The 24,681-nt window shown below is 46.4% G+C and overlaps 1 protein-coding gene across 4 annotated transcripts; it reads left to right on the forward strand.

Annotated features, from left to right (window-relative positions):
- Window positions 1–289: 289 nt before the first annotated feature.
- NKPD1 (NTPase KAP family P-loop domain containing 1) lies at window positions 290–23,443 on the forward strand. 4 transcript variants are annotated; one of them, XM_083753819.1, is made up of 5 exons: window positions 290–557; window positions 10,201–10,687; window positions 12,213–12,483; window positions 19,535–19,666; window positions 20,586–23,443. In XM_083753819.1, exons 2-5 carry the CDS (start codon window positions 10,643–10,645, stop codon window positions 22,313–22,315), a joined length of 2,178 nt encoding a protein of 725 aa, XP_083609945.1. In that variant the 5' UTR covers window positions 290–557; window positions 10,201–10,642; the 3' UTR covers window positions 22,316–23,443. The 4 variants fall into 4 exon arrangements, with proteins under 4 accessions (XP_083609945.1, XP_083609942.1, XP_083609943.1 ...); XM_083753817.1 differs by lacking the exon at window positions 290–557 and adding an exon at window positions 4,340–4,705; XM_083753816.1 differs by lacking the exon at window positions 10,201–10,687 and having other exon boundaries at window positions 291–557.
- Window positions 23,444–24,681: the final 1,238 nt, after the last annotated feature.

Below are 24,681 nucleotides of genomic sequence, written 5' to 3' on the forward strand. Positions count from 1 at the left end.
CCTGAGATCCCCGGATGAAGGGCAGTATCATACAAATTTAATAAACAAAACAATAATTTAATTCTTTGCTGGTATGACAAGGGGGAAAATATGGGAGTCTCCGAACTCTGAATCAGTGAAATAAATGTCTTCTTCCTGACTCACATTCAAAGGAAGGAAGATGGTTTCTTCCCCACCACAACCACCACCACCTCCTCCTCCTCCTCCCTCTTCTGCAAGCGTCTAACTCCATCCCTCGCCGAGCTTGAATTTCTACTTGACACCAAGTAATTATTATTTTGATTGGAGAAGGTTCCACTTTTAACGCGGCTCAGGGTGTTACTCAGAGCATTCCACCCCCTGCAAACTCATGGTAGCAACCAAAGGCATGTGAGGGATTAAATAAAGAAGCCAAATGGATGTCTGCACGTGTGTGTGTGAGCCAGCAGAGCAGGAGGACACAAGAAGAGCTGGGGAAGAGGGATCTTCCATGAGAACAGGAGGACAGTGACAGCAAGGATCAAGAGGTTTAAATGAATTCGGAGCGGAGGAAAACCCAGGCAGAGGCGATCACAAAGGTAGGAACATCCGCGACTTTATCACAAAAGACCTTGGAACAGCCTTGGCCAATCTGGAGCCTTCCAGGTGTTTTGGACCGGCTGGGGCTGATGGGAGTTGTGGTCTGAAACATCTGGAAGACCCCAAATGTTTGGCAAAGGCTGCATTTTTCACATTCTGTTGCAAGCGGCTATGTTTCGAGCAATCATATACCTAGCAGTTTGAAAGCACACCAAAAAGTGCAAGTAGATAAATAGGTACCGCTCCGGCGGGAAGGTAAACGGTGTTTCCGTGCGCCTCTCTGGTTTCGCCAGAAGCGGCTTAGTCATGCTGACCACATGACCCAGAAAAACTGTCTGCAGACAAAAGTCGGCAATAAATAAAACAGATTTTAAAAACCCAGAAATCTGATACTGAACAGTTTCAGGCTGTTTAGGGTTTAATATCCAGCGTATTTAAAGAAAGAATGGTTTATTCTACCAGATGCTTACAGGTGAAATATTCCTCCTAGCTCTATTAAAACTGATGGGCTTTTGAATGACACTTGAGACTTCAGCAATGAATGAATGCTCCCATGCACTTTCTTCAGATTAACACAGCCCTAATATATCAGTACAAATTGTCCTTATTTATCAAGCGAAGACTCTGCATTGTTTACAACGCTGCACAAGCTGAGTTTTGCTCTTACAACAGGACTGCTTTTCTTCCCATCCCACTGTGTGGCACCCAAATCTGCTCTTTGTGTGTGGGTGTCCTCCAATCCCCTGGAGTGGATTTTGAGGGGCTGGAGGGGAGGGGAGTTGAAGAAGACGGTCTGTTGCATGAACATATGAAGCAGAACTGCAGAATTGGATCAAACCCCTTGTGTTCTGATACCTACCTGTGCAAATAGTACTGTTATACTTGTGGCTCCTCAGATGTTGCTGGACTCCCAGCTCCAACCACCCCTGACCACTGAATTGTTCTATCTGGGGCTGGAAGGAGTTGATGGCAGCTGGACCACCGGTTCCTCATCCCTACAATATATTGTTACGTCACTAGGTGGCACTGGACTACAGACAGTGGCCTCAAAGTTGGGCAGCTTTCAAAGGGGATGAGTCAAAATTCCTGGAGGAAAAACTTTCAGTGGCAACTAATCATGTAAGCCTCCTGAATCAGAGGTAGTTGTACAACTGTACAGTAAAAACCATTTTTAAAAGTTAAAAGCAGACATGAATCATGGTAGAAATACGTGTTCTTAATTGCCTGCATAGGCCTGGAGGAATAGAAAAGTTCCCAGCAGGCGTTTAGAAGTTGAAACGTTTGAAATATTTATAAAAACCACCTTTTCTCCAAAGGTGTTTGGGGAGACTTAAAACAAATATATATAAATATCATAACACAAACAGTATAAGCAGGATGCCTCTGAATGTCGATAACTGGAGGGCAGCAGCAGGGGGCGCCGTTGTGCTCATACACTGCTTGGGGGATTCCTATGGGAATCTGGTTGTTCGCTATGGGAAATGGGATGTAGGGTCTAGGCTGGCCTTTTTTCTTATCTAGCTACAGGATCTCCTTTCTTTTTTTACATAACTGACCAAAAAAAATGATGTTTTACAAAGGGACGCTTGCTTTATCACCATATGTGATTAACATTCCCCTCCCGTCTTATGAGTTTGCTAATACATATGATACTAATACTATTAAATTATTACAGACTGAATTTATATCCTGCCCTTCCTTGCGAAGGAGCCCAGGGCAGCTTTACTTATCGTACAAGCGTCCCCTCACTTATGCAGCCCCCACACGAATAAGTGAAATCACGCCTAGTGGGGAGAACCCTCTCTTCAATCTATACCAAAAATGCTGTATCCAAAATTACCCGCAACTAGAATCGAAGCTCTGCGGCTGGCAGGAGGCCAGAGGATGTGCGGGAAAGAGGCTGTGGCAGCTGCGCTACCCCGCACATCAGCTGTTAGGCAGGGAGGCTGAGCAGTGGAAACAAAGCTCTGCTGCATCTCTGGTCTCTTCAGGGCTTCCTCTGCCCTCACTGACGTCTTCTTCAAGCTCCAGGGAGGGTCTCCTCGCGAGCCACGAGGACTCTCCAGCTCTCTCCTGCCGTTTCCAGGCTTAGGTCGAATTATTTCATTTCTTTCCCAGTGCCGTGAGCATAAGCCAGCGTGTGTAAGCGCAGGGGGCGGGGGCCTGTAGTCACCAATGTATTTCTGATGGCTTGATGAACTTACTCACAACCCTGGTATTCAAAATAAAACCATAAAGCTTAAAAAAAAATCTCAGCCAATTCAGTGTTTCGGCCAAGGACACAGCCCCTTCGATTCTTCCTTTTGTGTCAGATGGCAAAGTAACAAGGAAGACTTCCGTAGATTAAAGCAGGTGTGGGGAGCTGGATTATGAGCTTTGATAGGTGTGGGTGGCACTGGCCACCTATCAGTCACCTGGTCTTACAATGACATCCGGTGACCTTTTTGACCTGCTGATGATCAGGGTCTTGTGAAGCCCCTTTCAAAGCCCTATCCCAGGCACCTCCAGGCAAGGGGCTGGAAGTTTTCCCTCTTTGGAAAGTCAGCCAGTGTGGACATTGCTGAGCAAGATGGACCAATGGTTTGGCTCAGTGGAAGGCAGGTTCCTATGTTCCTATCTTGGCTTATAAAGCCAAGTTATGATTGTCCGGATGCGGCCGCTGCGAGAAGCCTTGAAAAATGAAGGCGCCATATGAGCTGCTTCTCAGATCAACGGTGGAATGAGGCAGCCATTTCCATCCAGTAATGCGTTTGTCACAATCAGTTTTGCTACAGGTCAGCTTCCGCCAAAACCTAAATTATTCGTCTCGTTATCCACTGTTTCTGAAACTAGCGTTATTTGTGTAATTAAGCACTTCAGCGGAGGAGAAACATAAAAACCAATGCAGTAAATAATGTAATTATTTGCATAGCGTTTGCGGACTAAAACAACAACAACACCCAATTATACCATGCATATTCAATCGGGCAATTTCCAGTACTGACCTCCATCAATGGTTTGCAATTTGCGTTCCTGTTTCCATTTCCCCTCATTCCGGGAATTTGAAAGTTGAAAAATTCAATGCGCCCCAAGTCTTACGGTCTGCTGTGGCATAGTTACTAACTTACGAAAGTTCATGTAAGTTACCTTGACATTAAGTTATTCCACCCCGTTCATTTCAGCGCAAAGGAAACCCAATGCATTTGGGGAAGGGGGTTAAGCACAATCAATTATGTATCGTTTGCTTATGATTGGCATGTGCCAAATAGATTGATTTCTCTTTGGGACAGCTGTTGGGGTGCCTGGGTCCACACTACAAATTACAAGGAGGCCTAATGAAAATGACGCGGGTGGGACTATGGGTTAAACCACAGAGCCTAGGGCTTGCCAATCAGAAGGTTGGCGGTTCGAATCCCCGCGACAGGGTGAGCTCCTGTTGCTCGGTCCCTGCTCCTGCCAACGTAGCAGTTCGAAAGCACGTCAAAGTGCAAGTAGATAAATAGGTACCACTCTGGCGGGAAGGTAAACGGCATTTCCGTGCACTGCTCTGGTTTGCCAGAAGCGGCTTAGTCATGCTGGCCACATGACCTGGGAGCTGTACGCCGGCTCCCTCGGCCAATAAAGCGAGATGAGCGCCGCAACCCAAGAGTTGTCCACGACTAGACCGAATGGTCAGGGGTCCCTTTACCTTTACCTTTAATGAAAATGAAAGCTTCTTCTTTAGAAAGATGCGTATTAACACAGGAGACTGAAATAATCACAGAATTTGGCAGAGGCTGGTTTCCTGCCCTCGGGCACCACGGCACTCGCGTGAACCCCATGTCCCTTACCGGCGAGGCCAAGTCCGCCCCCACATTCCCCCCGCCTGTTGCAACCCGGCCCATGAAAACAGGTCAGGGGAGGTTTGAGGGAGCTCCTGCAATCCTCAGCCCGCAGAAGAGGGGTGGAGGCTGCGAGGAAGGAATGTTCCCCAACTGCCTGCCTGCCTCCTCTTTAAGTACCAGGAAGGCTCCTGAAGGGAATAAAGCACGATTCCCTCTCAGAGCTGCGACAAGAGCATCTGGAGCAGCCTTCTCGGCACTTCCGAGTGCCGAGGCCACATGAGGATTTTTAGACCCCGAGAAAGTTTGGCTCTGCTGACACCCAAAGGCCCTTGATATGATCTAGGGTAAGTCTGGAGATGCTTCTGGGTTTGCGGCTGTCAGATGGGAAATTTGGTAGGACCTCAGATACACCTCGCCACATATGCCCTTTGGGCGAGTGAATGCAGCTGGCCATTTAAGCGAGGCGTCACCCTCGGAGGGCAAAAGGGCTGGTCATCCAATTCGGCAGAGTGACGTGCCCACCCTCAGGCACAGTTTGTGGTGCTGTCCAGAAAGGCGTGAATAATCGGTTATTAAGGGCATCCTATATTTTACCTAGGGATGCAGGTGGCGCTGTGGGTTAAACCACAGAGCCTAGGACTTGCCGATCAGAAGGTCAGCAGTTCGAATCCCCGTGACGGGGTGAGCTCCTGTTGCTTGGTTCCAGCTCCTGCCAACCTAGCAGTTCGAAAGCACACCAAAAAGTGCAAGTAGATAAATAGGTACCGCTCCGGTGGGAAGGTAAGCGGCGTTTCCGTGTGCTGCTCTGGTTTGCCAGAAGCGGCTTAGTCATCCTGGCCACATGACCAGGAAGCTGTCTGCGGACAAACGCCGGCTCCCTCGGCCAATAAAGCGAGATGAGCACCGCAACCCCAGAGTCGGTCATGACTGGACCTAATGGTCAGGGGTCCCTTTACCTTTACCTATATTTTACCACTGGGAGTGGATACACCACTCGGGTTGGAGGACTGTCACCAAAATGTAATGGAGAAGGGGCCCCTGGGTAAGACGGTTGTTCACACCACGCTGGCAAACAGAGAATTCAATTTTACTGCGCTCTAGCTGCTTCCTCACATTTCCGGCCAGGCGCCGAGAGGTGGTAGAATTCTGCCCACAAGACCAGAAACACGGAGTAGTAAATTCCCCTTACTCTTTTCGGCAAGACGGCACAGGGCGACCAGATTACCACCGCATGGGAGTTACGATACGATACGATCATCTTTATTGTCATTGTCCCATACAGAACAACGAAATTGAAAATCTACATCAGACATTCAGAAACCAACAAGCCTGCTATTCCAGCCTGGTTAGCCCCCTAAAAACTCTGATACCCCGTAATTAAATACAATATACTCCCACAGAAACTACCTTACACTGGGTGTAAATGGTCATCTCTTTGCACCCAGCTGTGACCTTGGCTTGCAGGTTAGTCTGCTGCTGCTACTGCTGGCAAAATGGCTTTTTCTTTCCAGGTGTCCTCCACACCTCAGCCAGCCGCAGCTCCCATTAACTTGTGAGCAAGGTCATAGAATCGCAGAGTCAGAAGGGACCACGGTGGTCATCTAGTCCAACCCCCTGCAATCTTTCGCCCAAAGCGGGGCTCAAACTCACAACCCTGGGATTAAGAGTCTCATGCTCTACCAACTGAGCTAAATGAAATGAAGTTTCCCCAGCCAGTAACGTGGGGGAGAGAGACTTCACCTGCTGTATTTCTGCCTGTCCCACAGCTGTTTAAAAGCACAGGCCAGCCTGAATAACGGCTAAGCCTGAGCCACTCGCCCGGTGCTTGTAGAGTCAGGTATGCAAATGTAATATTTGTTATTTTTGTATTCTGAATGTTTCCTTGCCGCTTTTCAACCTCGCTAGCAGTAGAGGGCAGCAGAGGAGGATGAGAAAGCAGGAAATTCTCTCTTAATCGATAAGCTCTCGTCACTGGTAATTAAAATCCTGGCGTCCCATAATGGCCCTGAAAACTGGGACGCCTCCTCCGCAGCCTTAGTCATGCTCCATTCTTCCCTGCTGGAAAGGAAAGACAGCAGCTGAGGAGTGTGGCTGCCACACCTGATTTTCTGAGTGTTTTTCTGTCAGTCTGTAGCATTTCCAGCTGGTGCAGTTAATTACGCCTTTGCATCCTTTTACATCACCCAGCTCTGATGAGGCCCTGCCCACTCTGAGCACTCAGAACTTCCTTTGCCTTTTCCCTTCTCCTTGCCCTTTTCCCTTCTGCTCCTAACAGGAGCATGAAAGCCGTACTTCATTAGACTGACGTCCCCATCAGTCCCTGTTTCCTGTTTCCAACAGGGGTCAGCTGGATTTCTCTATCTCTCTCTTTTTGCTAGTTTTTTATTGGTTTTCAAATTATTATAGAACCACAGATATGAACAATTAAAACAAACAAACAAAAACCATAATATACTGTATTTTTTGCTCTATAAGACTCACTTTTTCCCTCCTAAAAAGTAAGGGGAAACGTGTGTGAATCTTATGGAACGAATGCAGCCTGCACAGCTATCCCAGAAGCCAGAACAGCAAGAGGGATTGCTGCTTTCGCTGCGCAGTGATCCCTCTTGCTGTTCTGGCTTCTGAGATTCAGAATATTTTTTTTCTTGTTTTCCTCCTCCAAAAACTAGGTGCGTCTTGTGGTCTGGTGCGTCTTATAGAGCGAAAAATACGGTATCCAACTAACAACAGGGCACACATAAACTAAGCGTATTAAGTAGTAACACCTAATTTAAGATCATGACATACTTGAAAACCTGAAACTAAAACGATATGTCATAAAGTCCCACAATGTTGAGTAGAAATGAACAAAATCTACCTGTCCCTTAGAGACCTGTAACCTATGCGCTATTTTATCTCTATTGGATCCTGGCAGCTGTGGGCATCCATGTCAGAAGTTCATTTTGGTGAAATGTCCACATAGCATCTGTCCACATATTTATTAGGGGTAACTGAGGAGAAATTGAACATGTGTTTTAATCATCTTTGATGTCTCCTGATAGATTTCATTACAGAATAAGGCACCCTTTGGGCATTCCCAACAGAGATGGAAAAAAGTCCCTTTATCCCCCCAGCCTCTCCAACTATTTGGTGATGTATTGCAAGCAATATAAGATAGTTGAATGGGTATGCAATGTATAAGATTTAAGGAACATTCTCTCACATGTGCAGATACAGTGGTACCTCAGTTTAAGAACAGTCCTGTTTACAAACAATACGGTTTACGAACTCCGCAAAACCGGAAGTAGTGTCCTGGTTTGCAAACTTTACCTCAATCTAAGAACAGAATCTGAACAGTGGTAGGACACCGGCAGCGGGAGGTCTCATTAGGGAAAGCGCACCTCGGTTTAAGAACGGTTTCAGGACTTCCGGAACGGATTAAGTTCATAAACTGAGGTACCACTGTACTTAATTGTGTAGCTTATTATTTAAGTGGGTTAAAACAACAACTAGTCTTCTATTTGTTTTTTAAAGATCCTCAAGGTAGCATATAAGAAATTAAAAATCTACTATATTTTTGGGGAAAGTTGTTTCTCTGTTTGTTTTTGGACACCAATTTTTGCACAATGGTTCCTGAGATCAAGGACCAGGTTTTCGTCTGTGTTCAGATACAATTGGATGCCATTTTGATTCAAGATGGAGGACTGAACTTTTAGCCACTGGTTTCAAAACTGCACTGATATGTTGGTTTCTTAAAATTCCCAAGCCATGCCTATTACAATGTTGCTAGTTCACAATACACAATAAAATAAGGTATAGACTAAAATGAGAATAAAGCAGCAACACAGAATAAAACCAGCAAATGATGTAAAAGTCATGACAGTTAATGTCAAAGATCAGGAATTTTTTATTTTATTTTGGGGGGGCTGGAGCCTATATGACAATAGTAGTTGACAGAGGGGAAGTGTCCCTCAGGAGGGAATTCCAAAGCCAGGGAGCTACCACAGAAAAGGTCCCGTCTCTCCTGTAATCCCCTGCCTAATCTCTGGTGACAAGGGAACTTGGGCAAGGGCCTCCGTTGCTCAAAAGCCTACAAGGCAAGGGGCATCCCCATTGCTTGCTTTCAGCATCTTCTGTTTGCAGGTTGACTGCCTCTCTGAGTGGAGGTTCCACATGGAGTGATCATTGCCAATACAGCTGTTCAGTGGAACCCCCAGGGTGAGATGCAGTTTACCTGTCTGAGTTGGGGACAGTTGTCACCCACCCTGTTCTGTTTATGAGCTCTCCGAGGGAGAGACTTCACCAACTGGGCTGGACGCTAGGTTATGTGGATCTTTGCCTGATCCAGCAAGGACTTCTCATAGCCTCCGATGTTCCTCAAAAGGAAATAAAAGCATTTCACAATCTGATCTCAGTGCCTCACGGGGCCTTGCCAGGCAATTCACAAACACATGACGGTCTCACCACTGCGTTACTCACTGCGCAATTGCTCCACAGCGTTTTTTCACTGCACAATAGAGAGTGCCAAGTCATTTGAATACCTAGTACAGCAAACTAATTGATTTAGGGCGCCAGCAGATTAAATACAAGCTTCAGAACACTCTCAAGCCTCATAGTCGCTGCCAGGCAGTGAAGTCTGCACCCAGATAGATGTCTGGACTCGTATCAGGCAGTTTCCCATCTGCCTAGCTGGCCAAGTCATTGTGATCTCTTCCTTCACCTCTCGAAGGAACAAAGTAACCCCCAGGACTGAGCTGTGGGTGGCCAGCCGGACGCCGCAGCAGCAGGGAAATAACAGCTCAACTGACTTGTTTAATTCCACATAGAAGAAAATGAAAAGCAGCCTCCAGCCTTTGTGGAAATACATAAGATAAATGGTGTAGTCAGGATTCTCCTCAAGTGCCAATAATACAATTAAATAACTTAACAAGGCCACCTGTTATTTATGTTCTGGAAGTTCCCTGCTCCCTTAGGCACACTCAACACAAAACGGATGGATAACAGGCCTTAAACGGTTGCCTGAGATAGTGGGCTGCTTCCTTCTCAGCTACCTGAGCTGAAAGAGGCGTAATATTCTGCTTTAGACAACCGGTTGCAGGGGGTGGGCCAGTGGTGTGGGAAAAGTGTGCATACGAGTGTCAGATCAGCTACAGTTACACAGTCCTTGAAAGGATGCTCACAGGAAGCGGTGGATGAATGACAGTTTTGGTTTCTCTCCGTTTCTCATTTCTTAAACCTCCAGTTCCACACATTTGCCCATCAGGGTGCACTAAAAAATAAATAATTAATAATAATAATAATAATAATAATAATAATAATAAGGCCCTAATGAGAACTCATCATTGTTTTAGTGGGAGTTTCTACTAATATTCACATGTTTCGATGCAATGTTTACCAGATATACACTTAAGTAAAAGCAACTTCCTCATATATAATACATTTCTGCACATCACTTTAACATATATATGAGCCAAAACGTAGAGGCAGCTTCTCCAGCTCCAGCCCCACTCTTGCACAGCTCCCATTCATTTCAGCGGGAACTTCTCAATGGTCTGTGACGCGCAAGTCGGTGTTAGAAATGCGACAGCAGAGATCATTCTGCGTGCAATTTAAGGGTTAAATGTGGTACTCTCAACTAGCCGGGGGGGGGCAGGAGGAGCTGTTGCTTAGCAACCAGTCAAAGTGTCATCATCTTTGTTGCAGTAGCACAGGCTCGGATTGGCTGTGTAGTTCTGAGGGAGATTTAGCTCCGCATGCTTTGTTGAATGTCTCACTGCTTTGTACAAGGTCTAATGTAAGGAAAACAAAACCTCTCTGTCCTTTTACACCGGTGTTTTCTGTTTGTTTGTTTGTTTTCCAGTTCCCTCAGTAAAGTGTTATCAGGACTTCTTTTCTCTCTGGACTCCGCCTGCGTTATCTAAGTGACTTTGCTAACCGCCCGCGCTGCCTTTTCCCCAATCTGCCAGCGCCGCTCTTAATGACACCCAGTATTCCTTGCTTTAGCCAGAGGCAGCCCTCCTGTATCTTAAGACCCCGGGATCCTTCTCCAGACGTTTGGAAAGGCCTCGCTGCCTTGAGAGATCTCAGAGCCTTTGCTCCTTTCTGCATCCTATCCGTTCCTTCTCTTCGTCACAAAATAAGAGCACACACAAAAAAACACAGATCTCTGCAAAGCTCCGCAGGACTCCAAGGCCTGGGAACGAAGCCCATCTAGGAAGAAGCATCCCATTTGGGGAAAAGAGAATTCCAGAAGTTTCCAGACTTGTCCATAACTTAGGCCAGGTTTTGGCTAACTTTGCCACATGCAATTCACGCCTTACACTATCAAATGTTTGCCCAGAGTTCAGGTATATCACCTTTTCTCACCCAAATTTTTTTTGTTTGAGGGTGGTGGGGTGTGGCAAAGCAATAGGAGAGAATCGTGACAAGCTTTTCTTCCCACGTTTGCTTTTAAACCATTTTCTCAAAATGTCATTAATTCTAAGTATGTTTTGGGAGTGGGGCCAGTGGCAGTTGTTGAAGGGTGAGAGAAAGGCTTTCTTTACATGCACGTGGGGACCTTTATTTATTATAGACCATTAATTGAAACATATCTCGTTAAATGGGGCTGAAATGGAATGGATGTGGCCTATAGGAGGAGGCGGGGCTTCTAAGTCTGGTAGTACCTGGGAGAGTGATGGCTGCTTATATGGCTGGGTCGGATTCAGTCAGGCTCTTCTCGTTAAGTTTATATGTATAAGTTCCAATATTGTTAAGTTCCAATGTCCTGGTTCATACCCAATTATGACAGATGCCATTGTGGCTCTGCTCCTCACCCAACTCAACTCCCTTCTGTCCCCAAGTCCTTCTCAAAGGGTCAGCATTTTTGAAATCAAAAGCCGAGTTGAGAGTAGCTATTTTGAAGAAAGGACGGCCGCCCACGGCAGTCACCCTCAAAAAGGACATCACAGCGAGCCCTTTTGCCATTTGCCAAAAGCTCTCTTCCTCTCAGACTTCATATTTTCTGTTGAAAAGCTCTCAATATTCACCAGCGGTTTGGGCTGCTAGTTCTGGGCCAGATTTCCTTTAGTCTCGCTCGGCCTTTTGAGTTGGTGACTCCCGGCGGGTTCTTGTCCTTAGAGGACTGGGTTTGGGCCCCGGGGTATCCAGTGGCCGATTCTCTCCTTTAACAAGTTTGAATTTTTGCAAGCGGAGCATAATATAACCAGAGAACATCCAAGGCACTCTGCCTTCAGTAGAAAGGAGATGAAAGCAGGCAGCAAATGACATTCAACAAATACTTTGCTTGCTTTCCGTAATACATCGTCTCTCCTAAATGCACCAGCCTTTTTCAATGTATTGTTTAAAAAGAAAAAGGCTCTCTCTAGTTGATACGAGAGCAGGGTTGTGTGGCCTTCCTTGACTCAGCCCTCCTCCGTCACATTCCCACCTCTTAAAAAACCAGTCACCAACCACCTAATGCGCTGAGGAGCCATTATCTTTCTCAGGTGACTGAGATATTTGTCTTGCTAATTTGTTTTGTTGGTATGCGAAGTCAGATTTCAGGATGCGTTCCAACTTTTTTGCCACGCCTGCTGGATATTTCGTTCCGCTCGGTTTTTAACCTTTGGGTAGACTGAGGAAACGCGTGCCGCCGTTTCTGTTTCGTCGGCTGTACCTGCCCGGACAGGTACATCGCCGGATTGCTTCCCTTGGGCTTTTTGACAACAATTCCACCACCCCCCCCCCAAAAAAAACCCAAAATCGGGTGGGGAAGAGGGAGAGAATTACAGCCGCATCGGGACACTGACACAACTGCCTGAAATACAGTTTTGGAAAAGAAGTTTAGCTGCCAAAGGCACCAGCTGAGACCGGTCTCTTTCTCTCTTGCAGGGTCCCAACTATCTAGGGACTCTGGTGAGTTTGCCTCCTGCAGCTCCACCACCTCCACTTCCACCTCCAGCTCCTGCTCCATCTCCACCTCCTGCTCCTACTTCTGCTCCAGCTCTAGATCTAGATCTAGCTCCAGCTCCAGCTCCACCGATGAGCTGCTGCAACGACGAGATCACAAGGTTGAATCGCTGCGAAGATCACCATGACGGAGGCTGCCCATGCTCTGGCGAGGGCTCGCATTGCTCGAACGCAGAATGCCACAGCCGGAAAGGTAAGCCCTTTCCTGAGTCACGGCAGCTGGGTTTGGGTGTAGTATGGGAGAGAGAGGGTCAGGTCATTCCGTTTCTTTATTGTTGCGTTTGTACCCCGCCTGTCCTCCAAGGTACGTGTTGAGTTCAGGTGCCTGTGGTTCTCCCTTGCCCAGGTTTATTATCACAATGACCCCGCGAGGTAGGTTTGGCTGAGAGGAGGTGACTGGCCCAAGGCCACTCGGTGAGCTTCGTGGCGGAGAGGGGGTTTCAAACTAGGTACCCCAGCTTTAAATCCCGTTGGCTCCCCATTAAAAGGTGTGTTAAAAGAAACAATATACCGTACTTGTCGCTGTATAAGACGCACCAGGCCATAAGACGCACCTAGTTTTTGGAGGAGGAAAACAAGAAAAAAAATATTCTGAATCTCAGAAGCCAGAACAACAAGAGGGATCGCTGCGCAGTGAAAGCAGCAATCCCTCTTGCTGTTCTGGCTTCTGGGATAGCTGCGCAGCCTGCATTCACTCCATAAGACGCACACACATTTCCCCTTACTTTTTAGGAGGGAAAAAGTGAGTCTTATAGAGCAAAAAATACGGTACTCTAAAAATTGAAATGGTAGGAATTGTTTTCGAATTTCATCTTCCAGTTGTTTAATCTGAGCACCAACAGGACTTCTGTTCTCCGTATTTTGGAACAAAACGTGTATCTCTTTACCACTTTCTTCAGATCCCCAACAATAGTTTTCTTAAACAGAAACTGAAAAAAGTTGTTTATACAGTAGGCTTCCCACTCACCACCTGAATTTAAAAAAAAAACAATTCTCAGAAGGTTAACTGCCAATTATAATTTGTGTTTTGTTGCAGCGAACAATTCCTGTAAGTAGGAAGTTAATTAGCACTTACCGCCGAAACATATTTGAATAGATATTTCATTAATTAGCATAATATGTCAAGCCTTCAGTTGCTTAACAACTTCGCCTTCTTTTTCAAATACTTTGCAACAAGCATTAGGGCTGCCATTCAGAAGTTATGAATTAATTGCTAGATTTTGCTTCCTGATGTGGCGCTTCAGGTTATGTCAGAAACAAACTCAGAGATAAGTTCCTGAATCCAACTGCCATCGTTTTAACAGCTCAACAATTCTCTTTGCAGATTTCCTAAGAACACTTTTTCTATCTTAATTACTTTACACCTTCAACAATTCCCCATCACATAAGGAAAAAAGTCCTTGCATCTAGCATGGATACGATAACCTTGGGAGTAATATCTTTTAAGGAATATTAATAAAGTAGCCCCATTTTTATAAAATTGATGCCACGCTTGCAGTTAAAACTCTTGTTCTTAGATCTATTTCTTTTTATATTTATTTCACAATATCCTCAGTAAGAATTTTTTTTCCAAAAAAAAAAAGAAGCCCTTCATCATTTGAATTCATAGCTGTAATTACTGTATTCATTTGTGAGCCACTTTCTGGTCAGTTAGACCCTTCTTTGAAGCCTATACCTCATATCCCTAATGTGAAAGAAAGGTTGATGTTCCTGCACTTGAATTTTGCATTATTTCTGCTTGATTTAAAAAACAACAACAGCAGAAACTGATGCCCAGTTCCGACACCGTCATGGGTTATGCTACTTCAGACTACAGAGAGGGGCACATATAAATAAATGCACTACATGGGGGGGGAAATCCTTGCACAAAAAACCTAGCCTAAGCTTCCCCTGACATTCTAATTTTGTGTGTGGAGGGAATTATTGCTATGGAAGAGCATTCAGCAGTGTGAATCTTTTCCTGCCGTTTAGAATAGTACAGTCCAGACTCCATACACAGACTTGACTTTAGCCAGTTCTTATGCACTAAAGTTCCTATTTCTTTGAGGAATAACAGGCTCCATCTGGGAAAAAACGCAGGAGGAAATTGGCGATTGTGGAGCATTGCATTTTATTTTCACAACAGCCCTGTGAGGTATGTTAGGCCAAGGCGTGGTGCGTGGCCTGAGGCCACCAGTGAGAATCATGACTGGATGAGAGGTAGGATTTGAACTCAAGATCTCTCCTCTCAAAGTCTAGCACTCTGTTAATTTAGGGTCCATCTTAATACATGCCTTGGCCTGAAAGAACATGGGACAGCCGCTTTGTTGAAGCTAAGCAGTATGGGTCTAAATGGAAAGCCTTCCTTGCTATCTTGTTATTTTCATCATGAAAGTGAGACAGAATATATTGGTGTTTGGAGCGGTAGCTCTTTTTCTGAGTGGGGGGTGTCGCTGTTACTTTTCGCATGCCTGTTTGCAGAGTGTTAAGGAAATTCTGGAATGTAGGTCACACCTGAATAGTAGCAATGTAATTTATGTGTTTTAAACCATTACAGAGGGTGGCGTGTGCGGAAGGAAGGCCTGGATGTTACAGGAACACCCGGGGGAGGAAATGCTGTTGTGCATCTTGGCATTCTGTGGACAAGAGACGCATTTCACTCCCGCCAGGGCATTCTGTAATGGTTATATGGGGTTGCTCGTGCGTAAGTTGCCGCCACTCCTGGCTAGGTAGCCTGGTTAAACCTTTCCTGGCTGGACAACCCTTCACTTTGTGGCTGTTCAGTTGCTAGCAGAATCCGTCAGTGGGCGTTTCTCGAACTTCTTCCAGCAAAGAAGTTCTTTGACGCCAAGTCTCCGCCTACTTTCCCTGCGCAGAAGTCTTCTGCGCAGGGTGGGTGTGGGTAGCGGGGGACCTGTGCTCTCCCCGCTGGTCTCCAGCGAAGACCTGGAGCCCTCTCTCCGATTCCCCCATCCGCCCCCCTTTATCCCTGGTGTTACGCTGATTTCCTTCCCCAGCTGCTGAGTCCCCTCTCTCCCTGCTTGGCCCTTCTCTGGCATCGCTTGGGAGCCCTGCCTCCACTTCTGGCTCCGATGTCAGTTCCCTGACACATTCCCTGTTGACGGAGGCTTTACTACCCACTGCCAACCCTCAAGTATGCAAAAATAGGCTTGGATGCACGTGGACCATTGCTCTAGGGCAGGTCATAAAAAACTTTTTTTAAAAAAATACCTGCTCCAAAGGTCTTATCTTACTACACTAGGGATTCTATAGCTATATCTGAAATTTCATACTGTACTTAACTGGTCTTCTAGAGTTCATCATTATTTTCACTCCAGACATATCTGAAATTTCATGCATATCAGTTAATATCTTGACCCTCCTCCACGAAAATAGCTGTTTACTTGGCTGTTTTCCTACATCGTGAAGGCGGAAATTTCAATTTGGTGGAGCAGGGTCAAGATATTAACTGATATGCATGAAATTTCACATATAGCTATAGAATCCCTAGTGTAGTAAGATAAGACCTATGGAGCAGGCATTTAAAAAAAATAAATTAATTTATGAACCGCCGTACTATTGCTCTGTGGTGCAGCAGGTACTTTATGTACAGAAAGCCCCAGGTATGACTCTCAGCTAGAACTGGGAAAGATTCCTGCCTGAAACCTCAAGGAATGGGCTGCCAATCAGCACAGATAATTCTAAGCTAGATGCAACCGAGCTGGTGTCAAATGATATAGTCATTTGGACAGCCCTGGACCTCTATATGTACACTATCCAGGCTTGCAGCCCAAGGAGGTCACTGCTGTGCTGCTAATGCATTTCACCCCCAGAGGTGCACTCCATTTACTCTCAGCACAGACAGGTGCCAGCCAGATGGGCCAATGGGATCCACTGGTATAAGGCAGGTCCCTGTGCTCTTCTGATGGAGAATACCTGTGCAGTGTCCAAAGCCTGCGTGGCTGGGTGGACATGGGGAGTGTTGCCGGACTGGATTTCCCAGAGACAGAATGCCAGACGCCCTGCCAGGTTTCTCTTGTCCTTGAACGTCCTCATGATTAACAGGACCAAGTGGGAGATGCAACATGAGAAATGCACTACACCCTCTTGTGGCAGAGGAATATCTGGGAATGATGTCAAGCAGCCGGAAATTCCAGAGCCAATTCCGCTGTAAGGCGGAATCGCGGGAGATTTAGGAGCCTATCACCCCATTTCTTCCATTGGAATGCATCTGTGCCATCCCAGAGTCAAAATAATCTTAGGGTGCTTTTGTTCTTTAAAAATGTTTAGGGGTACTCTCATTCCGACTCAAGAAAAATCACCAATGGGGGGGGGGGAATAAATATAGTAAATGGACAAAAGTACAGAGAACATGCATTACCTCATGATGGTGAAAAATAGTAATTTTCCTACTCATCTTGAAATACTGCCCCTCAGGGAGGCCAAACTTTCATCGGTAAAACACCACACATCCACAATCCACACTGCTTCACACATTAAACACTCGCTTCTGTCCGAGACTCAGGAAACACCGTGACAGGAAATGAGGCCACCATTGGGGGTAGCAACGGAACCGACGATTCACCGTGCTAGAGAAGAAACTAACATTTTTTTAAAAAATTAGTTTCTTCTCCTGTTAGATTCACAAAATGTTTAGGGGTATGTGTACCCCTGCGTCCCCCCAGAAAAAAAGTACTGGGGCTATGCGCCACAAATGACAAAAATTGTAATGAGAAGCAAAAATAAAACAAAAGAAGCTATACTCTATTTTAGTACATTTATATTTAGTATACCTTAGTATATCTAAGTATTAAATATAGAAATATTAAGTTTTAATATTTACTTTTAGCAGATGTGGATTTGCTGCAGTAAGGTGACAGAGTACTTTAGTTGTACAAACCTAAATGTCTGATATGCACTTGAATCCCCTCTGCAAAGTACTGACTGTCTGGAGGCAATATTCATCTTGGTCCTGAATTTTGAACCAGGAATTGTCTAACCACATGTATCCCTTGCTCACAAACCTCATGGTTGAACTCCACCAATCAGTAAAAGTAAAGGTAAAGGGACCCCTGACCATTAGGTCCAGTCGTGGCCGACTCTGGGGTTGCGGTGCTCATCTCGCTTTACTGGCCGAGGGAGCCGGCGTACAGCTTCCGGGTCATGTGGCCAGCATGACTAAGCCGCTTCTGGCGAACCAGAACAGCGCATGGAAACGCCGTTTACCTTCCTGCCAGAGCGGTACCTATTTATCTACTTGCACTTTTGACGTGCTTTCGAACTGCTAGGTCGGCAGGAGCAGGGAGCGAGCAACAGGAGCTCACTGAACTCCACCATTCGGTACACAACCTAATTATGCTGGAGAAGAAATCTCCAAGAGTCTCTAACAATTAAGGGACTTTAAAGCTCACCTCAGCTTCCTGTTCAGTCACTGAATAGGCAAATAAAAAGACTTATAAAAAGCGCTTACAGTTGCCATTAATTCCACTGAATAACTATCTAAATTTCCAAGACGGTGATGAGGAATCTTTTTTAAGAGTCCTGTAAAAATGGTTCCTCTGTGCTGATCTGTGGGCCCAGGAAACTGGTGTGGATGGAATAGAGGCTATCCAGCATTCCCAATACAACTTCATTCACCCTTCTCTTTCATCTTTGTATTTTAATAAAACATTCCAGTAACCTAACTACTGTGCTTGCTCTCACTTAGCCATTACGGTCCTACCTCCTTTAGTCGGAGGGCCCGGGGCTGGCTAAATGGGCAAAACAAAAGCTCTTATGCACGTAGCCTTAATCAGAAGAGTGCAACTGGCATTTTACTGAACTGAGAGTCAAATAAGAAACTGAAAGTAAAAGTGCAAAGTAGGTTACAATTTAAAGGAACAGTATTGGGGAGCAGTGTTTGTCCAGTGTCACATTTTTCTGCAATATCATTAGCCATGACATTAGCAATAAGCTTTGGAAGAGATGAGTTGCCAGATGAAACCTTGCAGGAGCTCAGTGTTTGAAATTAGCCAGGCGCCAGGCACATTTTGCACCTGGCTTTCAACCACTTGCAACCAAGTGAAGATGCCTGGGAGCCAGGATAGATGGTGCCTGACATCCTTGCTGACCTGGCCTGTTTTCACACACTAATACCCCAGTTCGAAGAATTCTATCAATTATATTTCCTCTGCACAATCAGAATGAATTTCTCGAACCAAAATGCTTTTTCTGTGCAGGGACAGTCACTTTTAAGCAAAGGGGGTCAGAAAATGCCAATATATAGGTGGACTATCCCTGGATCAAGTGACTTTTCTTCTTTAAAGTTCTCAGAGTTCTTGACCAAGCTCAAGATTGTCATCTGAACTAGTCATACAGTCAATCATAGTCAATCCATCGAATGGCAACTAGATATTCTGTTCTGGGGACTCTAACCTTGGTTTAAGGAGACATTTGGCACCTACCTTATGTATCTGAGTTTCTAACACTACAGAAACTGCTTTGGAAGGGGGCAGTTTTCATCCCTGCCTTTTCTAGAACTGCAGGCTTTCCTGTTCCCACAGCTACCATTAAAACAGGCTGCCCAATTATGGGCGCTTCCAAGCGGTCTCTATTTTCAGCAGGGATTCAGTTACATACTGGCAAACTCGCGTTGGATGGTTAAAGTTGATTTGCTGCTCTTGTGCAACAAACCTGCTTCCCTCTTCACCGCACCCAAAATCTAACTTTTTGCACTAAGGAAAGAGTCAGCAAAATGCACTGGGAAGTGTAGGGTCACAACTGTTTCACACAACATCACCTACTGGTCTTCAGCTGGTCTGATCCAAGGTGGGTTGCAAAGGGGCATTAACCACCATGCAAAATATATGGGGGGGGGGATTAAGAAATGGGTCCCCAAAGGCATGTCTGGCTTAAAAGTAGGTCTGAAAGGTTTGACGATACCTGATCTAACCTCTCCGAAAACAGATTGCTCAATAAACAGCCAACATTGTCTGACCTCCCTGAAAACTTTGTGCAACCCCATCAGGATGAACGCCAACAGCCAGGTCACCTGAAAGCCACCCCCCGTTATCTCCTGCTCAGTGGCGTAGCGTGGGGGGTGCAGGGGGGGCCGGCCGCACCGGGCGCAACATCTGGGGGTTAGGGGGCGCAACATCTGGGGGTTAGGGGGTGCAAATTACTTGCCTTGCCCCGGGTGCTGACAACCCACGCTACGCCACTGCTCCTGCTGTCATATCTATGCTGGTCCACAGTTTATGAATGCTGCATTCCTTTCCTCTCCTCAGATATCCTGACGGAAGATGACATTTACTGCTGCTCCCTTTCCAAGACACTGTGCCACACCTCCACACCCGTCACAGTGGGCTTCTACTCCCCTTGTGGAAACCGCCTGCATTCGCTACTTGATCATATTGGAAGTAAGTCCCGGGCAAAAAAAAAAGCATCAACTGGGTGGAAGGGGTGGGGGAGGAATCCAAGTTTCAGTATTCAGTAATAATAGGGAGGAAAGCCCTGCCCCTGTGCCTCCTAACATGGATTTTTGCCATAAACAGGCCTTTTTCTCTAGCTTGTCCATTCAATCAGGATTTTGTTATTTAAGAGACAAGCACAAATGTATCGCTCATTTGCCAATCAGGCTGTCCCACATGCACGGACCATAAAAGTACAATAGGTACATGCATAATGCATCAAGCCACGCTAAAATACGGATTAAAAATTATACAATTACAACTGGTTTACGTGTATTAACATAATATTAACATCTAAAGTGGCTTGTAAGTGTTTTCCACTTCCCTCAAGCCAATTTTACAAATTGCACACTCCTAAGTGCTGTGTTAGTAATCTGCTCCGGCCAACTCAAAGAGAATTTTTGCTTGACGGGGGAAGTTAAACAGATTCTTCCTGCAGTGCTCTCCCCGGCAATAAGGGGCTCAATTTAACGGCTTCTCGGATCTAAATACAAGGGGCATTCTGATTAAAAAAAAGGCTACCAGGTTCTCTACCTTCAGGCATGTACAAAAGAGTGATGATGAGTGAAGGTGTAGAGTCATAAAATTGTAGAGTTGGAAGTGAGCCTGAGAATCATCTAGTCCCACTCCTGGAAATGCAGGAATCACAGGTAAAGAATCCCTGGAAAATGGCCATCCAACCCATTAAGAAACCTTCAGTGAAGGGGAGTCCTCCACCTTCCAAGGGAGTCCGTTCCACTGTTGAACAGCTCTCACAGCCAGAAAGTCGGAATCTCCTTTCTAAGTTGAAGGGAGGAGGGATAGTAGCTGGTCCCGACATCTCACCCCACTTTTGAAAGGCTAATGCCTTTTTGTTCCACTTTGGCAGAATGCATGCACAAGGAAACCATCCGGAGAGAAGAAAACGAGTACAGGAGGACACATGAGAAGCCCCGGATACCGGAAGGATGGAACTACCTGACCCTCCTATGGTACCTGGTGTTCTATGAGCCAGTCATCACAGAGGTTCATCTCAGGAGGAAGAACATTGACTTCATGTTCATAAGATTCAGCGCCTGGGAATACGCCGGCAGTGACAAGCTGTGGGCTGGGCTGGTCACCACTTTGTGCGACCGCATCCGCCACCAATTCGGGCCTCTGCCTCTGAGCTTCTACCACGTGGTGGGGAGCAAGCCCCACTTTGCCTCTGGGTTCAGCCAGCAGGAGTGGAGGCTCAAAAAGAAAGCCTCGTTTGCTGCCGGAGGGTTCCTGACCATCTTGCTAGCTGGCATTGGCCTGGCCACAACCGCGTACCTTGTGCCAGGGCTGAGGGATGGCACCGTCTTGAAGATCCTCGCCGCCTCCTTGGCCAGCGTTACCGGTTCAGGGGCCTTGGTGGCCATTGCTCCGGTGATTAAGCACCTGATCATCAGCCAGAAGAAGAAGATCGAGAGCATGACCAGCAATGAGAAATTCACCAGCCACCTGGGCTTCATGAGCGCTGTGAAGAGAGAGATTGCACTCCTCACCAACTTCGTGTATTACATGGAGATCTTTGAGAGGCGGCGGCTGAGGATTGTCTTTGAGATTACCAACTTGGACATGTGCTACCCAGAACGAGTCATCGGGGTCCTGAACGCCATCAACACTCTGCTTTCAGACACCAACGCCCCCTTCATCTTCATCCTGGTGGTGGACCCTTGCGTCATCGTCTCTTGCCTGGAAGAAGCTAGCTGCATGAAGGGCATGGCCGACAACGGCTACCTCTACCTCAACCGCACGGTGACACTGCCTTTCTCCATCCCGGAAATTGGCCAGAGGGCAAAGCTGCGGTTTCTGCATGAGGCCTTCCAGAGCCGGGAGGACTTGATGTACAACATCATCACGAGAAACGTGGAGCAGGGAATCAAAAGGGCCAAAGGGAAGGACAGGGCCTTGGGAGACATGGAAGCATCGGCAGAGATGGACCAGCAACAGATTGACGCTCAGGCCGTGCAGTACATCCACGAAGCTTTCCACTGCTTGCACGACGAATTCGATTCCCTTTACAGGTACATCCCAGACAGTATTGTGCAGATGAAAAGGATCGTCAACACCATCCCCATCACTATCCGGCTTATGGCCCAGCAGCATGTCTTGAGACATGCCATCTGCCCCCGGTCGGTGGCGGCCTGGGTCGTCATGGCCAACCAATGGCCTTGCCGCTTGAGCTGGATACTGCAGTGCATGGAGGACAGGCGGCAGTGCCACACAGTGGGCGAGGACGGCGAGGAAACCATGTGGCACGTCTTCGCGGAGAACTGCAAGGAGCTCTTCTCTCATCATACGGAGCTTCACAACATCATGGCGTTGGACAACGACCCCGAACTCTTCGAGAACTTCTTGTGGCACGATTTCCCTTTCACCGTGAAGGAAGGGGAGAAGTATGTGAGGTACACGATCAACCTGGACCACTCCATAAGGTATCGGATGGGGCAGCTGCGGTCCCTGGCTTCCCTGGAAAGGGACTACCTCAAAGAATTAGCTTCTCTGGAAAAGGAGAAAGAGAAGGAGAAAGAAGCAGCTTCCTTGGAGAAGGAGGAGGGCAGAGAAGCAGCCAATTCAGGCAGGATGGTGTAAGAGGGAGGGCTTACAGGGGTCTGTTGGAAGGTTATCAAACGTTCTGTAATAAGGTATGACCAGTCATGGTGGACAAGCTATTTGAGAGACGATTTTGCCTGCGTTGCCCTTTTATCCCTTTGGTGTGGATCAGCGAATGAGTGTCGGCTGTGTTCCCAGGGTGGGGTTTCCCAAACTGTGAGCTTCACCCAGGTGGTTCCATGGTGTGTCAGTGGATTTCTGGCACAGCCGTCACATTTTCAACTGTACCTTTTATTTATTCCTTTGTGTTTTATTGCACTGCAATTTGAATTCTGTGAAATGCGGCTGTGACACAACAAAATACAGTATGTAAGAAATGAAAGGAAGCAATAAAAATGCAATTAGAAAAACATACTGGACCACAGCTGCTGAAACGGCGGAAAAACCAGTCAGTGCCCCCACCCCAGCAATTCGCTGGCTTCAATGCAGGGTGATGGGGGAGGCATAAACATCCCAGAATCCTCTGGGAAAGGCACTGGGTATTGTGGCAGACAAGTTTACGGTGGGAAGTGTTTCTTGATGTCTGGGAAGTCTGAAAGCCAATTTACCATCAGCTGAGGAACGCACATCAATCTGCAGCGGGAGACGGGATTAGGAGAGACTTCAGGCGTTCCCACATGTGATGCTAAATGGGCCACATTTGAACTTCCTTCTGTTCTTTTTGCGAAACTTAATGGAAGCTGTGAATACAGGAACGAATGTGAAGAGAAGGGAAATGAGTGCTGCTGTAGCCAATGAAGGATTTAGATTTGCGCAACAAGCTGATTGAATTATTTAAGGTGTTTAAATAAGTTTTGTTTGTGGAGGGGGGAGAATATGGATGCTGAGTGACATCTACAGCAGGGCTGTGTGTATCTCACAAATGGAGAAATAGCAGTTCTGTCTGGCAAGGGCTCCAATTCTCTCTCTCTCTCTCCCCCTCACCCCCTCATTTTTGGGCTTTCTGACTTCTGCCATATCAGTCCCTTTGGACACTGCTGGCAGGTAGGGAAGGGGTCAAACCAGTCTAATTTCTTGTCCATGCCACTTTTGTACTGATTCTGTGATGACTCTGCATTCATCTTCTTTAAATAAAAAAATAAACCTGTGCAAGAATTTGCATTTAAATATGACGTTTTGAATGTATTTTCTCTCAAAGCACACATTTCTACTGTTTTGATGCTGCTTCTTTTTTGAGCTAACAAGTGCACCAGAACATTCAGGAAGTTTAAGAAAAAACTAGTGGATAATCCAGTTCAAACCTGCACATTAGTCCAAGCAGTGAGAATCAAGTCTGGTAATCTGCAAAGACTGAATTCCTTAAGCAGCAGCAGCATACATTATATCAACCCATACTTTATTCAGGTTCCAGCATTTGCTTTCCTTTGCTGTAGAGTTTCGGTTTTTAAAAGGCAGATAAGCACACAGCCCTGAGCTCTGTGTGTGTAAAATTTTAAAATGATTGCCTTATACCCAGTTAGAGAGCCAAGCCTGCAATCCATTGAAGTCAATGGGGCTTCTGACTAGACATGTATAGGATTTTGCTGCATGTTACATTTGTTGGAATTTCAACAGCCTTTGCTAACCTGGCTCCCTTACAGATGTTTTAGACTACAACATCTGGAGGGGGTTAGGTTGGAGAAGCCTGGTCTAGAATGAAGGAGGGAAGGAGTCAGGGAGGCTTATGGATTTAAGGCTCAGCCTACTCTCCCAAGCAACGCCTCAGCAAATGTTGGGGAAGAACCGCAGCTCAGTTGCTTAGAGCACCTGCTTGGCATGCAGAAGGGTCCCGATTCAATCCCTGGGATCTCCAGGTAGGGCAATGAGAGCCTGTCTGTCTGAAACTCTGGACAGAGCAGTTGTCCATCAGTGCGGATAATACCTTGCTAGACAGACCAATGGTCTGACTCAGGAAAAGGCAACTTCCTGCTGCCGAAAGCTCGCTTTTCTCGTCTCCCAACCCAATGAGTTATGAGTGCTCCAAAAAAAAGCAGCAGCTTCACTTAATTTAGGTAGCACCTAAATATGGAAACAGCCGCACTCGGGTTGTCGATGACGACATCGCCTTGAGGGAAAGTGGGTGAGTCTCCTGCAATTTGCACCGCGGCCAGTTCCACAGGGCCAATTATATCACCAGCTTGCCTCAGATTCATGTCTTGGGCTTACCCCTCGACACGAGAGCAAAGTTAGCCAGCTCCAGGGGCAAAACTAGGCTTTCTTTCACCTCAAAAGTCCTGCACCTCCAAGAATCAACCCAAGGTAGATTCTTTGCCCTGGAGTAACCCTGCAATACATACACACCATTTTACTCATCATTCTGCTTCGACTGTCCGCACAGGATGTCCACACAGGACTGTCCACAGGAT

Source organism: Podarcis gaigeae, assembly GCF_964106915.1.
Source record: "Podarcis gaigeae genome assembly, chromosome: 8".
Taxonomy (NCBI): domain Eukaryota; kingdom Metazoa; phylum Chordata; class Lepidosauria; order Squamata; family Lacertidae; genus Podarcis; species Podarcis gaigeae.

Coding starts and splice junctions, on each gene's coding strand:
- NKPD1 (XM_083753819.1), top strand. CDS start 10,643: ATGCAATTCACGCCTTACACTATCAAATGTTTGCCCAGAGTTCAG. Junction 10,688..12,212: donor AATGTTTGCCCAGAGTTCAG/GTATATCACCTT, acceptor TCTCTCTTGCAG/GGTCCCAACTATCTAGGGAC. Junction 12,484..19,534: donor AGAATGCCACAGCCGGAAAG/GTAAGCCCTTTC, acceptor TCCTCTCCTCAG/ATATCCTGACGGAAGATGAC.